Raw genomic sequence first — 15,581 nt, forward strand, 5'->3', positions numbered from 1 at the left:
CAAAGTAAAAAAATAAATAAAACACTAATTGCTTCCCATCACAGAATACTTCAGGACTACAAGTTCCTTGCATGGTAATCCTTCAGAATTATAATGTTAGACTATTTCACCAGTGAACTTGAGGCCTATCATACTGTAGTTACAAGCTCAGCAAATATGGGAAAGTCATTATGTCAACATGGGTTTCACCCACTAGTTGACGCATTAACCAGCCGGATGCTGGTTCCTGCAGATTCAGTTTAGCAATTGCTTAAAGTATCACTCAAGAAATGCTGAAAAGGACATTGGTGGCAAAAAAAAAACTTAGAACACTATTCAAACTGCAGCAAACGACAGCTGCTCAAACAGGCTTTACCTGGAGGAGTTTATGCAATGGCTTTTCTGGATCAAGACGACTAAGCACCTGACAGGCTCCTTTTTTCCAATAGACGCTGCCGTGTTGCTGCATGAAACAAGAGCAGTTCTTCAGTGAAATGACACATTCTGTGTAAACTTTGGGTAGATTAAGTGTTGAAATAAAATGCAAAAGCGGAGGGAGCAATATAGACCTGCCCACTTCCAGAGAGGGCTCTAACACAGGAGAAATCAAAGCCAGCCGCTTTCATTTTGTCAAGGATCATGTCAAGAGCCTGAAAGTAAAACAGACAAAAGAAACCTGACTCACTGTTCAACAAAGTTATTTGCTCATATTTACACTGTTATAATTCCAGCGCCATTACCTCAGTTACACAATGCATAGCCTACTAACATGTGAACTGTGTCATTAGTCATTGTTGTATATTTTGGACGATTAGTTAAATAGTGACTAAATGGGTCATTCCGTGTCAAATCAGATAAGATTGTTGCTGTACCGTCTCAGATTTTGTTCAAACTTTGTGTATATCATCAATGGGTCCTAAAACCAAGGCCTGTGAAATATTTCTGTCGAAATCATCTGTCTTCATATCTTTTTAAGACCTTGAAATTCTTTCATTTTTACAGCTTGAAAAACACATGCCATGTCTGGGCATTAATATCTTGACAAATATGTTCCCTAGCCTCCCCAAATTTTCTAGGGTGGAAGATCAACTCATAATAAGCATGTGTAAACAATTTAAAGTCTGTACTAAATGTCTCTTGACTCTCGAAAGGGCCCTCAATTTTGGAAAAACGTGCATTAAGTGCATATTTAGGGTATTAAAAAAACTGTTTATCTTTTTCACTTGGTATGAGTCACTATTTCCTCTTCAAATACGGTAGTTAATTAATGTTTTCCCACAATTTGAAGTCTCCACAACAAATAACCATGACAATAATAACAATAAAACAAGGCATGTTTGTATTTTGTGTCATTTTCATGTAACTGAAATGCTATGTGGGGTAGGTAGTAGGATCATGAAAATCTATGTGGAAATAGAAAAGTATATGGACATGTAGTGTGTAAAGTTCTGATATTGCATCTAAGCCCCGTTCACAGAATAAATGCATGTAGTTACAGGTGTTTTGGTAACACCAGAATAAACATTTACAATAAAAAAAGTGAAGTTTGGCACCCCCCTCTGGCGAAACAGTAGCATTTTGCTACTTTTACAAGCCATTAACTCTGGTAGCTATTTGAATGGAATGGAAAGGCTGTATTTTACTTCTCGTATTCAAAAAGAAGCAGAAATTCCTATTACCTTGAAATTGAAAAGGATGCCAAATACACCGAATTATGTACTTGAAATTATGTTTTAACCATTAATCTAAAATGGCTGTGAAGTTCTCAAAGGCCATTTGAATATCTTCATACGTGTTCTTATCCGAGGAGTACTGCCGTCCTGTCCTGGTAGTGGCTGAGGCTGGCACAGCACACAGCACATGAATTTAATTCCATTCAAATAGCTACCAGAGTTAATTCCTTGTAAAAGTAGCAAAATGCTACTGTTTCGCCAGAGGGGGGTGCCAAACTTCACTTTTTTTTTTTATTGTAAATGTTTATTCTGGTGTTACCAAAACACCTGTAACTACATGCATTTATTCTGTGAACGGGGCTTAGATGCAATATTAGAACTTTACACACTACATGTCCACATACTTTTCTATTTCCACATAGATTTTCATGATCCCACTACCTACCCCACATAGCTTTTCAGCTGCATGAAAATGACACAAAAATACAAACATGTCTTGTTTTATCCTTATTATTGTCAAATTCATTTGATTTGGAGACTTCACATTTTGGGACAACATTAACAAAGGATTATATTTCTATAGAAAAGACTCATTGATGGCAGGTGTGTCCCAATAAAAAAGTTTTGAGACCCTCAATATCACTTTTTTTGCATGTTTTTTTCAGAAACTAGGGACTTCTGTACAACCAATGAGACTGTGGTACAAACATTTAATCATTGAATCTTACTGAGAACATGCTTGTCTTCCATTCTATAAAGTTTAGTCAGGCTAGGAATGATACTTTTTAAGATATGAGTACCTTAACATGGCCTCCAAGATAAGGTCATTTAGAGGGTGTAAAAAGGCAAGGGCAAAAAGACAATGAAAACAATAGAATTGAACAAAAATATTTTACAGATTTTAGTTATGGAACCTAAACATTGTGTAGACAAACTTTGAAGAAAATCCGAGTCGGTGCTGCAACCATTTTCCTGGATTTTGTCTGATTTGACACGGAATGACCCAAATGCATATCACCATATACAGTAAACATCTCCACAGAATCAATCAGGACAATGAAATAATTAAACATTGGACAAAATATTCATTTTGAGAAATGAGGTAGGATTATATACCGGTAGTTGTCCATCAATGTAAAATATGCATCATGAAAGCCTTTTTAAAACTATGTCAGTACAATTTCATTATTTCTGTAAATCAGTGGTTATAAAGAAGGCTTTGCAAATAATAATCTGAAGTATTGGAAGGTGGATGGTTCTGGAGATTAACTATAGGCTACCTTAACCCACATGAGTACTGGGGAAGTAACCGTCAACCCATCATCGTGGATATGTACCCCTCCTTGGGTCCTGCACGAGTTCACAGGGGAGAGGTGTATTTCAATTGCCAAAAGAGACAAAACATATTCTCATATTTAGTCATTTAAAAAAAAAAAAAATCATTATCTCCAGGATGTAGGTGTTACCTGAATTCTGTAAGTTCGCTGTCAAACTGCACATTATTCTGGTGAATAATATCAAGGTCTTCGTGGATGGCTACAACTTTCAGCTGCATTTGGAGATGTACATGTTGTCAAATAATAATATAACAAAATACTAGTAATACAACCGTAACAACTTAATCACCACATGTGCTGCAGAATTATACTAGGCACTAGGCCTACAGCAGTTTTTTCTTAAGGTCAACGCCATAGGCTACAATGCAATTTCATATTCAACATAGACCTAGTCTGTTGTTTGATACATAATGAACTTCAAGGAATTCCCCAAAAGAAAGTCCGTTTTGACACTTAAAAACGACAGCTATTTTCTGAGGGTAGGGAAGTTTAATCACGGGATATTATGTTTTCTTTCTTTCTTTCTTTTTTGGTCAGCCCGAAACTCGGTTGGATACAGTCGACCCTAGTCGATTACGACCTCAAACTTGTTAAACGGCGGTTATCAATTAAGAAACTTACAGCAGCCAGTAACAATCTCCCGTGCCAGCTGGCATGGGATAGCCTACAGTATGACTGACTGACTGACTGATGTAAGGCCTAGCCCTAGAGTCATTGTAAACCATCCCTATATTGTCAATACTGTACGCTTGCAGTTGTACACACTGGGTCATGGCGAAATTAATCTGTTTTGTCTTATCAGCACTCGAGGTGCAAAGTTCAGTTTTCGCTGAGAACACGTCGGGTGCAGACTAAAAGCTGTCTAGCATGAATAACTTGACATTCTAATCTACTGAAACATATAGGCTACTCTGCGGATACAACAACAACACTGAACCTTTGCTGTCTAACTAAGACAGCCGCCGCCTTTCAGTTCTTCCGCCCTTTTTTCCTTTGCCCCACAATGCGTGTTGACATAGCCTGATTGATAACGTGCTGCGTGCGTAGGCTACAGTGAACACGCCACGTAAGCTGCTCAAGGAATTCTGGCCCTACCTGCTGAGTGCTGAAATCAAATCCCAGGTAGCAAGAGCCCCTCGATGCCGCCATCGCAAACTACAGATCTTTAGAAAGCGCTGATAGGCACGTGGATGTCATCGTGTCTCCAATGCCTCCAAGTATTTAAAGGGGCCGTGTGTCAGGAGTTATAAGGATGCTTCGCTCGCTCGCTCGCTCTCTCGCTCTCTCTCTCTCTCTGGATATCTTGCATGAAAGCTGAATGTGCTGATATAATTATGCTGAACATAAAAGAAAGTAGCCAATATTCAATATTTACTTTGAAATATTGATAAATCCATGGAATTATATTTATTTAACATAGATGGAAATATATTGATATATTTTAAATATGTATAACATTAACATTTGCTCTTATTTATACTGTAATATGTTTAAGCTGCGTGTTGATATGTTATGTCTGCATGAAATAGGGAGAGAAAGAGTGAGACAGAGAGAGAGAGAGAGAGAAAAAAGTGTGTGTGTGTGTGTGTGTGTGTGTGTGTGTGTGTGTCTGTGTGTTTGAAAGGAAATTCTTGCAAACAATTCATGGAAGTAGGAGTTTTTGTGAAAAGGGGCAGGCATGCTCACACTGTAGCACATGATGCATACTGCACATTGCACAATTTGCACATTGTTAAAACAATAATCATGATATGGTACTGTATGTAATAATACCCAGCTCGACCTTGTCATCAGGCATGTCTCTGCAATGTCTCTGCAACCGACAAGGACTTGACATTGTCTGATCATTTCTGTGTGTTCTTTGATATGGCTATACTTCACACATTCAGAACAGATCTATGATAAGAAAGAGAATAGTAAATTATCATACAAGAGCTCTCTTTGAACAAGCACTTTCACAGATCTCAAATCAACAGTCAGACTCAGCAGATGATTAACAGGATTACTGCAATTAAAAATGGCAAAAAGTTTACTCCACTAGAATTTAAGACAGTCACTGACCATCAAAAAGTGCATGGAAACAGAAGCTAAAATCCTAAAAAAGAGAGTGTAAGAAGACTAAAAGAAAATACAAACTTCAGATCCATGAAATCCATAAAAAGATTATATAACTCTGACATATCGGCACCTTCCTAAAACAATGATAAGTGCTTTTAGTTTTGCAAACTCAGTGAGGTTTTACTATAGGCTATGTGCTAATATAATAGTTTTAGAGATTGTGATACAAGAATCAGTGCTTAAGCATTAAAAAAAAACCTTGTATATTTCATCTCCCCAAAACAGAGGTATGACCAGCTATGCATCCTAATGAAATCAGTGCATCTCCAGGAAGAGTATGTAATGGGCTTTCAGACTTCAAGATCTTTTCCAGTTTCAAGATGGTATAATGGCTGCAGAATATTGCATTTTTATTTTTGAAGTGTTGGTCTATGACAACAATTAGCATTGTTTTTTGTGCTATTATTTCATGATCATGATAACACTTGTCTCATTCCTAAGTACGTGTTCCTAAGTTCTTCAGTTCTATAAGCAGTGAGCTAAAAAAGTGGCACATGCCAAGCCAGGAAGCTGATTATGTACGTAATGTACGAAAATTGGCGAAAACAGAATTATCATTTGCACATGTGCAGAACAGATCTGGCAGGCGGTACGGATTGGGAACCAATAACACACCTCAGAGTTAGAGGTCCAAACATGAAAAACTCATTCATACATGTACAGTATCTCCAGCAGGGTTGATTACTGCATTGGGCTTTTCATAGGCCTTACTAAAACAAAACAAAACAAAACAAACATAAATGCATTACTCCAGTACTTAAGTCCCAGCAAAGACTTCCAGTCACTGAATTGACTTTTAAGCACTACTGCTTGATAATAAATCACTGAATGGAATGAGATAAGACATACTTTAGCAGTACGCCGTACGCCTTCTTGGGTCTCTCTCTCAGGTCACAGGAGAAATACAGTATGTTGGTCAATCCTGCTGGTAGAACTAAACATATTTCCCTTTTATGCTTATTCTTTGCTTCAGTTTATATTAAGCACATTGAATTACCCATGTGTGTGTGAAATATGCTATATAAATAAACTTGCCTTGCCATAGCATCCACCGGAAACTTCAGCACCACTGTCAGTAGTATCCTCCTCCATTATTTGCTTTGCTTTCTGTTGATTTCATAATATGAACAGACAATGCCTATTTTATTAAATATGACTACTATTTACAGCATTGTTGTGTTTGCTACTACTAGGCCTATAGGTCTTCTTTCAGAGCATAGGCTTTACTAGATTAAAAAAAAATGGTGAGTTGGGTTGCTTGCTTGCTTATAGTCTACTTCATTTCCATCCAGGGCATTTTAAGGAATGTTGTAGCTAGATTCCTGATTGTACTCAAATTTAAATGTAGGCTATTTGACCGGATTTTTTTTTTTATATGTCCAGGCAGGTAGGCTACCATAACAGAGACTTGCTACAGTATATGGCCTGTTGCTTGCCATCAACCTTTAAACGTCCTCGAATGTTTGCTCTTCCTTGTAATGCCTGTGCCCACAAAGTATACAATGACCACGTAGGCCTAGATAGCCTGGGTTTGTCGAGCTCATTCGAAATACTGCTGCCCATGTTAAAGGAAATAAATTTCACATCGATGCTGACAGGATGTTGTCATGCTGTTGTTCAAATTTGACGTGTCCGTGGAAACAAGTGATAAGAACGGATGAATTCCGCCAAGAGACGGTGGACGGGCGTGAATTGTACACGGAAGACAGCGCCCAAACTCTTGAAAGTACGAGGATGGATATTGCGCTTCTAAAAGAGCAATATAACTGGATTAAGGAGAAACAAAGACAGGAGACCCGCGTCGTTGTATTCAAGAAAGGTAAGTAACCTTCACCGTTTGTCTAGTTGTGTAGAGGAAGCTTTGTCGTAGCCTATGTATATGAGCAGAGATTCTTCCAATCTTGCGTTTGTTTGTTTAGTTAACATTTGATGGTTCGATTTATTGCTAGGGAAAGTGTACGCTTTATTATTACGATCAGATTATACAGATTATACTTTTAATCTATTTTTAGTGAAGTATTTCAAATTCAACAAGAGTGCAACTCTTTATTAATTTCTCTCTCTCTCTCTCTCTCTCTCTCTCTTTGAGATATGCGTATGCCACATGTTGACTGTCAGAATCCCCTCTTGCGTTCTATTGCATTAAACCAAGAGTCAGTGAGAAGACTATAAACTAAACCAAGGTGTGACTCAGCTGTAATTAAAGTTTCCTTAAAAACGAATACTTTCTTTTTCTTTCCCCCCCCAGCATCAACCAATGAAGAGATCATTGGAAAATCTCCTGTCAGTGTGGTTCCCATGCACCAAGAGATGAGGAGGAGGCCACTCCAAAGGCAGCTGTCCATGCAAGAAGCCCAGTCTGACATTTTCCAGGATCAAGGCAATTCCCTGTGGCGTACACACCTAGGGCTCCACAGAAACGGCTGCACAGCCTCATATCATAACCAGGATCCTATTGCAATTCAAAGCAATCTGTTTAGGGACTCCTCTTTGGAGAGCACCGAATCAAGTGAGAAACTGACCAGCGACCCTGAGGAACTAGAGGGCTCTGTGAGCCTGGGGAGTAGCACCAGCGGACAGGAGGCCGAGGACGGCAAACCCACCAGACAATTCTCCGCGCCGTCTGTTTTGTCCAGACGGTCAAGCCTGATCAGAAGCCGTCCCGCTCAAGCCCCCTCCACTGCTCGCCACTACCCGTTCCCTCAGCTCAAGTGCCCAAGGAAGTCCGAGGCCGCACGGAGACTTGGAATGTACGCATCATTTTAGCCACAAGTTGGAGAGCACTTTAAGCCTGTACATCAGAAATGGCATGCCATGAAACAGAATGGCAAAATGCTTTTCTATACAATAAAATAAATATCTCCCCGCAGCACCACTGAAATTGTGAGTATTTTCTTTTTTACTCTCGTGTCTTATGGTCCGTGTGTAATGAATGGCATTGTGCACGAGGCCTAGAGACACTAATTAGTTATTTATGAACATTTCTTTAACCTATGTTAATGTAGCATACATCTCAGCAACAGTTAGTGTTCCAAACCTCAATTCTTTGTTCTTTGGAAGATTACAAGAAGCACCAAGGATATTCAAAGGAAAATGAAGGAAGAGGAATATTAAGATGCAAAATAATATTTTGTGCAATGTCTACAATGTTTTGTTGTTGTATTTTGTTTTACAGACAACTTAGTACTACATTTCTGTGAACTTTCAAGATATTTTGGTTGATCTATCCAACATCTCCCTCTAGTGGGCAAAGCATAACCACCGTCACTCAGCAGAATGTGATGAAATACATATCCATTGTATGTTTATGCTAACAGTAATTCTGTTCTAATTGGAACTGACTTGAATGTGCACCATCAAGTTTCAATATATGACCTTTGTATGAATATACTGGAGGGTTAGTTGTTTTTATCAGTCATTGCCAGAACAGTTTCATCCATTGTGGCTACATACTGTATGCTCTTGCATAAGGACATTTCTACCATTAAAGACATAGTGTTTAGTGGTGATTCATTTAAATATAGTAAAACCCATATTAAATCCTCAATAGGCTCAAATTTAGTTGCAGACTCAAAGCTTACTAAGTGTGTGTGTGTGTGTGTGTGTGTGTGTGTGTGTGTGTGTGTGTGTGTGTGTGTGTCTCTGTGTGTGTGGAGAGTACTTGTATATCATTGTAAATAACTGCCCTACATTGTATGATTTTATACTCTTTACTTGGCTATGAAAGGAACAGACTGCTATAGTGTTCAGTGATGTAAGTGTTTTAGAGTTCAAATATTCATTAATTCCATATTAACCCAAAAAGAGATTCATTTTCACTCTTTACTTTCTGTTTAGTGCACCAGTGATGAAAATAAAATTCTGGCAAATGACATCTTGATGCTCAGTTTTTATTTATTTCACTCACTTCAACTCAGGCCTCAGACACTATCTCCCTTGCCACTGACTTCATGGCATCAAGGAAGTTGGTCTCATCAGATTCCAGCTGTGCTTGCTTACAGAAGGATGGAGGAATGAAATCCATGGGGTTGAATATGCCCAGCATTATGTTGTAATAGCTGTTGCATTAAAAAAAAAAAAAGCATTTCAATTTGAGCTGTCGCTGATGTGTTAGCATGATTAAAGAGTTGTTTGAAGTAGGTATACCTGATGGATGTCCAGTCGCTGGATGGGTTGTAGACTAAGGTGGATATTGGCAGGCAGCCGAATTCACTGGTGACAGCCTGGTAATAGTCTGTGGATCAAGATTTGTCATGAGATTCTAGATAGATAGACAGATAGATACTTCAGCTAAACCTTTAGGGTCAGTTCCCCAAAGACTTATTAAATCTAGTCATGGACTAAAAAATAACTTTAAATGGAGACTTTGTTTAGAAGGTGCATGCAATTGCATGCCATTATTTGGAAAACGTGTGTAGCGCTCTGATCTTTGGTTACTGCTCAGTACTCACTGATTGTTCCGTTTGTTCCCAGAGTTAACCCCTGCCAGTTGTTGACCAGTACACCCATTCCTGACATAGAGGAGGAGCCTACAACCACCTGATTTATGTGTAGTGCGCCTTTTGGGACTCCCATGGGAACGAAATCGGAATTCATCCGATATTTCTTACAAGACCATTTAGAATGATCAATATCATAAAGAACACCCTGCATAGAAGAGAGGAAAACAAAGTCAAGCACGACAAATTGAAAACAATCCAACTCCAAGCAATGGAACATCCACGCTATAAATTCTACTGATTTCAGGTTCTATCACCATAAAGGGAAATTACATTTGAAATCCACTTTTTGGGTGAAATAGTTTTAGTTTTCTTAGGTAGTTGCAATAGATGTGATGCAACATACATTTGTATTATAGAAGTGAATGATACAGCACCTGAGTTATGCAACATACTTGACTTACCTCATTGTAAATCATAAGTAGATCCTTTGCCGATGGCTTGTCGTTGACCATTCCCATATTCCGGATACGGAGCTGTTTTCCAAGGGCATCATATGTAAACCTTCCATTGAAAAAAACCTCTTGTCCACCCTGAAGGCAGAAAGCGTTGTAAGTTATTTTGAGAGCACCCAATGATATTCAAAATTAATTAATGTATTTCTGTATCGATAGATTTGAAAGTCTAATGTACCACTGTGAAGCTCCCATCCAACAGAGGAGATGACGCTGGAAATCATATAAGAAATGGTCAAAAGGTATAAGAATGTCAAAATATATAAAAATTCATCAATCCATCTATCATACTCATTATGTTTAAACGGAATTAGGAGGGACTGGGAGGATCTCCTTTCAAAACACTCTGCATGAATGTATGTTATATACATCACATGTTGTCATAATAATGCTGATAACAACTTCCATTGAAAACATGTGTTTTAATTGGAGAAATAGTCTTTAAACAGTTTTTTTGTTCCTCATGTTTAGAATTTTTTTTTTTTAATCTGCTGTAGACCTGAGATACAGTATGCATCTTACCACAAGGTGTAGGCTTGGGAGCGGCCAATGTGGTGCCAAAAGCCAGGCACAGACTTGCAAGAACCACAGGGAGAGTCTTCATGGTTATGGAGAGGTGAAAGCATAAGCTCAAAGCACCTGCTGGTCACCTTTATATAGGCCCTTTCCGAAACGGATCCCTACTCACTTCGACTCGGTTAGCGAGTGAACTTCCTTTTCAAGTCCACTCGTGGGTGCGGAGAACACTCGCATTTGAAGGGTTAGGGGGTTAAAACAGCGCTACATTTCGGATGCGCTTGAAGGGAGAAGGAAGTTGACGTCATATTCGTTTTCATAGAAATTATGAAGCCAATATATTAAATCGCCAATTAAGATGTTCTGGACACCCCTATGTATAGGATATACATCCCTCTTCTCTCCTTTCATTACTATGAGTGAGGAGTTGCATTTTATGCTTTATTTAACATCAAATTATAAAAGTGCTGTAAATGCGACCTGCACATGTGTTCAAATATTACAGCCTACTTCTGTACGATCTTGCACATTTTACTGAGTATCAAACTGAACATGAGTTGTTACAATGTAGCTTAAATCACGCTTTTGTCTGTAAATGCCGTCATATGGACCAAAAAATAACTGGCAGGGAGATACACGAGCTGCACGAACGCTTGAAAACGGTTGCACTTGCGTTTCAAGTCAGCATCGATGCTGACTTGCTCCTGGAGGCGTGGTAGCCCCTCTCCCTAGGCACTTCACTCGACTCAAAATTCGTTTCGGATGATACTTAATGTGGCAGACCCTCGCGTGAACGCGCAAACGAAGTGGAAGAGTGTAGTGTTAGGGTTTAGGGGCTGGTTTCGGAAAGGGCCATACTTCAGAATGAGTCTCCAGATGTGAAGTTCTCACAGATTCTCTCTCTCATAGATAGATACATAGATCTCACATGAAAGGTAAGAAATTACTTGTCTTAATGGCAGAGTATATTTCTTATTCACAATTTATGTTATTAGACTTTTCCCATCCACTTTCACTTTCAAGCATAGCCTAATCCAAAAAAAAAAGCGTGCTCTGATTGAAACAGGAGCGGACAGAGCTCCATACAAGAAGAGCACAAGGTAATCAGGTCTATGCCCTGATGTATTTCTGTCAACTTTAAACTCTGAAAATATTTGCATCGGAGACAGTGGGGCATTTGAAAGTGATTAGTCCAACCCCCACTGAAGTTGAAATGACACTGTCAGAAAGGTCATATTTATGAAAATTGAGAAAATGATTTATGCATCACTTCAGCCAAATAGCAATGAAATAGATGCTGTTTTGTAACAAACGTCCTTTTCATGCATGTACTGTACAGGCCAATGGCTGAGAATTTCACATTATGTAGCCGGAGAAAAGCTGAAGGGCACTGATGTGGAGTTCTCAGGCTGTAATGATTTTTGCAGTGTCATAATGACTATCAGCGGCGATTCTAGGAAAAAAATGACTTGGACTCAATGCAAGAGGAGAGTATTTTCAAGTTAAGCAATAGCGAACTAGAATAACGATCTCAACCATATTTGTGAAATGCGCATGGAGAACAACTTCATCATTACAATGGTTCATCATCAATGGACATTGGTTCCTGAGTCCAGTGGCACAAGGCATGCATAGCATCGCAATGTGTAGCCATAAATATAGAACCAAAACAATGTAAAACACTTGTTTTAGCCAAGAAAAACGATTTTTTTATGTATCAAGTCATACAGTTGACAATATAAAATTGTCTTTTGGAAATTGATCTTAATGCCTGAAATGAAAAAAAAGATGCAATATTCAACCTTTAAGGATATCAATTTTCTTTGTGAATGAATAATGTATTGTAAATAAATAAATGTTTTCCTTAAAATACAGGGGTCATGAGTGGTCATAGATGCCAACATAAACACAACCCGTTTAAATAAGGAATGATGCCCAAATTATTGTGACACTATCACAAAGTATTGCAATTGTTTTCCTATAGAGATAACTGGCTATATGAATCAGTTATGAAAAATAGCAGACATATGCACATATCACACAATACTGGATAATTCAGCTGTATGTTTGCTTTATTCATATGACTACAGCAGTACATCTCAAATCAGAACAATCAGGTTGTATCAAGTCATCTACACAGAGTCTCCACAACTCACACTCTCAGAGGTGTGTATTGTTTACAGAATGAAACAAACAACACAAAAGCAACAGAACACATATTCTAACAAATACTTAAAATATTTCCATCTTTTTACTGGGTAGCCACTTAATTTTGGGTCTTGATTGGTTTGTCCTGTTCTGATTGTTGGACAGCACTCTCTCTCTCTCTCTTATACAGCCATGTAACACAAACACATTTAGCTTGGCTAATGTTGAATAATCTCATTCAACTAAAACTCTGCCACCAGTATCAGTAAAGTGATAACACAACCTGGGAGGGAATGTTTAAACAATCAGGCAAATGGCCCCGGTCCCAGAAACACATTTAACCCGCCTTAATAAATACCTAATCTACGACTGACCTGTGTTGTTATTGCTTATTTACTTTCCAACACTGCCACAAGTGTGATGTGTGTGGCTGGAAAACCAACATTCACCACGGCCCACCAAGACACGCATACGTTTCTCCTGAATCTGTTCATGGGTGTCCAACACATTGTCTATGATTAAATGTTTAATTAAGGGCATGCCGTCAGCATTCAGCTGCCACCACAGGCACTCTTTGGCTTTCAGTGAACTTGTACTGGGTTAAACCCCTAAGAGCACTAGAGAGGCTAGAAGCAGAACTGAAATCTAAGCTCTGGCCTCTGAGCATTCCTGATAAAATGTTATTCTGCCAAACATATCTACTGCATGAGTTACTTGCACTGACAATTTTGTGTATCAGTGTAACAGATTTTGAAATGTGATTCATTTGAAGACGTGATTAACCAAGTTAGTTTTAGGTTATCAAAAAATACAATTTCAACTGTATTGAGAATTCTCATATTGTGAGAATGTATACAGTACATTCAATTCATTGAAAAAGTATGCATTAGATCTTCATACATATTTATGCAGGTGAGGTGAGTGAGTATAGCCTTTTCCATAAATTTGGGTTTAGACATTTCTGATGAGGAGTAACAGATTGATCTATAGAAAGGTTGATAATAATATTTAACCTTCCATTGATAGTTACCAAACGTGGATGAATGATGAACTGTGCCAAGTATTTGATTGGTCAGTCCTATCCTAACAAACTACCAGATCCCTTTTGGTGACAAATGTCACAGAGGGCATAATGCAACAAAAAAAGTAAATGCTAAATCCTACATTTAATTCTGTTGAAATGTTTTAAGCATTTGACTTCCCCATAGAGCTAACAGTTGTTTTTACAGAATAATAGAGATTGTAAAATCAAAAGATGAACATTCATGCCTGCACTTTTAATGCATGTGGGTAAATGCAGAAATGCAATAACTTAACCACTATGAGAGGTATCCCAAGCTTGAACAAATTAATTTAAGAGCAAAAAGAAAGTTGTGTATAGTTTTACTAATAGACAGATATGGAGCCATACAAGTTTAACTGGTTTAATTGGCAGAATATCATTTTAATGACTTCATAGCATAATATATATATATATTATAAGGCCAAGTACAACAATTATTTCTTTATGTACATCTGATGGTGGACTGTTTTTCCACAGAACTTTAATAAATTAGTAACTAGGATGAAAAGGCTGTCTAGGTGGGCACTTACGTATGTTCAATCCAATAGTTATCATGATTATTTTGAACTAATTAATAAAAATGGATGTGGGTTTGTAGAAACAAAGCATCCAGTGCAGCATATGCAGTACTCCAATACTAAATGGACTTTTCAAGCTATTTAGAGACTGAAGCCAGAAATTACTGGTCCATAAGGAAAAAAATGTTGATTTTTCTTCTGAGAAGTGTTCCATTAGAACAATTCTGGGGCATAACATACAATATCTTTTTTGAGAGAAATGTAAAAAATCTAATGGCAAACATTTTACCACCTAATGAAAATATGCCTTTAAAGTCAATATCTTTACTAAATGACCAACTGGGTTGTCAACTAGGAATTGGCAAGAAGCAAATTACATGCAGACATAGCTGTCATAATCCATATTTCGTTTTCTCCCATACCTGGCTTGCACGCTTATGAAACCACGCTTGCTCTTGGTAATTTGAGTCCCCTTAGCATTACCAACAGGGGAAAACAGAACATGGCTGCACAGTTCATCCTAAGGCATGGACGACACTAAGGTCTGAGATGGGCACAACTATCATTATCCCACAACAACGTGGAATGCCTTAGTCATGCCCTGAGTCCTGTGTGGGCCCTTCTTGGGCTGTCATGTTCTCTCTCTCTCTCTCGCTCTCCCTCTCTCACTCTCTCTCTCTCTCTATCTCTCTCTCTCTCACTCACTCACTCTCCTGCTTATGAGGCTTATCTTCTCACTGATGAATCAATCCCTCTGTCTGCGTGCGTGACACTTGGACTCTGTGCTCTGCTCTCCTATCCCTCCTCCTCATGATCCTCTTCATAAAGCCTCTCCCTCTTCAGCCGAACAGGCACGTCTGTCTCCATGGATCCCCCCTCCCCCAGTGGGCAGGCTACTCCACAGCGCCCTATCTATCTCCCCTGGGTCACTGTGCCAGTCACCCCAGACGCCATCAGGGATCCTCTGTGGCGACTTAACGCATCCTCCAGAAATGCCACCATCCTCTCACCATCCTCCTAGAGACAGAACAGGGACAGTAAAGGAACACACATCACTGACAAGAAAACAACTTACAGTACAGTCCATGTACAGTACAAACTATATCCACCACAACTCTTGCAATGAATGCCTAACTGTGACTTGTGATCTCCTCACAGGCCTGGTACTCAACAGCATAGTGTTAATTATGCCACTGACATAATTTCGGTTGAGTTTCTGACAGCAATTCAGTCTATTAAATGAAAACCGATGTTGACATTTTTACCATTTACCAT

General features: G+C 38.7%; 4 protein-coding genes across 4 annotated transcripts in view; 1 reads left to right on the forward strand and 3 right to left on the reverse strand.

Moving 5' to 3' along the window:
• The window catches only part of xylb (xylulokinase homolog (H. influenzae)), a 33,744-nt gene extending 29,531 nt beyond the window's left edge, over positions 1-4,213 (reverse strand). Inside the window, exons 1-5 of the mRNA XM_062521216.1 lie at positions 4,085-4,213; positions 3,119-3,201; positions 2,933-3,002; positions 549-629; positions 356-442 (exon numbers count right to left, since the gene is read on the reverse strand). Coding sequence (XP_062377200.1) covers positions 356-442; positions 549-629; positions 2,933-3,002; positions 3,119-3,201; positions 4,085-4,138 — 375 coding nt within the window. The 5' untranslated portion in view covers positions 4,139-4,213. The remainder of the gene's footprint in view (positions 1-355; positions 443-548; positions 630-2,932; positions 3,003-3,118; positions 3,202-4,084) is intronic.
• Positions 4,214-6,645: 2,432 nt separating this feature from the next.
• LOC134066432 (uncharacterized protein C9orf152-like) lies at positions 6,646-8,965 on the forward strand. Its single transcript, XM_062521775.1, has 2 exons — positions 6,646-6,926; positions 7,356-8,965. The coding sequence occupies exons 1-2, from the start codon at positions 6,707-6,709 to the stop codon at positions 7,871-7,873; spliced, it is 738 nt and encodes a 245-aa protein (XP_062377759.1). The 5' UTR covers positions 6,646-6,706; the 3' UTR covers positions 7,874-8,965.
• Positions 8,958-10,668, reverse strand: LOC134066433 (ependymin-like). The gene is made up of 6 exons (XM_062521777.1): positions 10,584-10,668; positions 10,240-10,274; positions 10,011-10,139; positions 9,559-9,754; positions 9,254-9,341; positions 8,958-9,165 (listed from the first exon to the last, which is right to left on the reverse strand). The coding sequence occupies exons 1-6, from the start codon at positions 10,663-10,665 to the stop codon at positions 9,021-9,023; spliced, it is 675 nt and encodes a 224-aa protein (XP_062377761.1). The 5' UTR covers positions 10,666-10,668; the 3' UTR covers positions 8,958-9,020.
• Positions 10,669-12,631: 1,963 nt separating this feature from the next.
• The window catches only part of LOC134065801 (nuclear receptor-binding protein 2-like), a 21,762-nt gene continuing 18,812 nt past the window's right edge, over positions 12,632-15,581 (reverse strand). Inside the window, exon 18 of the mRNA XM_062520889.1 lies at positions 12,632-15,323. Coding sequence (XP_062376873.1) covers positions 15,219-15,323 — 105 coding nt within the window. The 3' untranslated portion in view covers positions 12,632-15,218. The remainder of the gene's footprint in view (positions 15,324-15,581) is intronic.

The sequence above is a fragment of the Sardina pilchardus genome, chromosome 19 (genome assembly GCF_963854185.1).
Source record: "Sardina pilchardus chromosome 19, fSarPil1.1, whole genome shotgun sequence".
NCBI lineage: Eukaryota > Metazoa > Chordata > Actinopteri > Clupeiformes > Clupeidae > Sardina > Sardina pilchardus.

What these genes read in the sequence shown, in the direction of transcription:
- LOC134066432 (XM_062521775.1), top strand. Translation starts at nt 6,707, where the DNA reads ATGTTGTCATGCTGTTGTTCAAATTTGACGTGTCCGTGGAAACAAGTG. An exon ending in CGTCGTTGTATTCAAGAAAG is followed by an intron (nt 6,927 to 7,355) that starts GTAAGTAACCTT and finishes TTCCCCCCCCAG; the next exon opens with CATCAACCAATGAAGAGATC.
- LOC134066433 (XM_062521777.1), bottom strand. Translation starts at nt 10,665, where the DNA reads ATGAAGACTCTCCCTGTGGTTCTTGCAAGTCTGTGCCTGGCTTTTGGC. An exon ending in TGGATGGGAGCTTCACAGTG is followed by an intron (nt 10,140 to 10,239) that starts GTACATTAGACT and finishes TTCTGCCTTCAG; the next exon opens with GGTGGACAAGAGGTTTTTTT. An exon ending in TACTTATGATTTACAATGAG is followed by an intron (nt 9,755 to 10,010) that starts GTAAGTCAAGTA and finishes TCTTCTATGCAG; the next exon opens with GGTGTTCTTTATGATATTGA.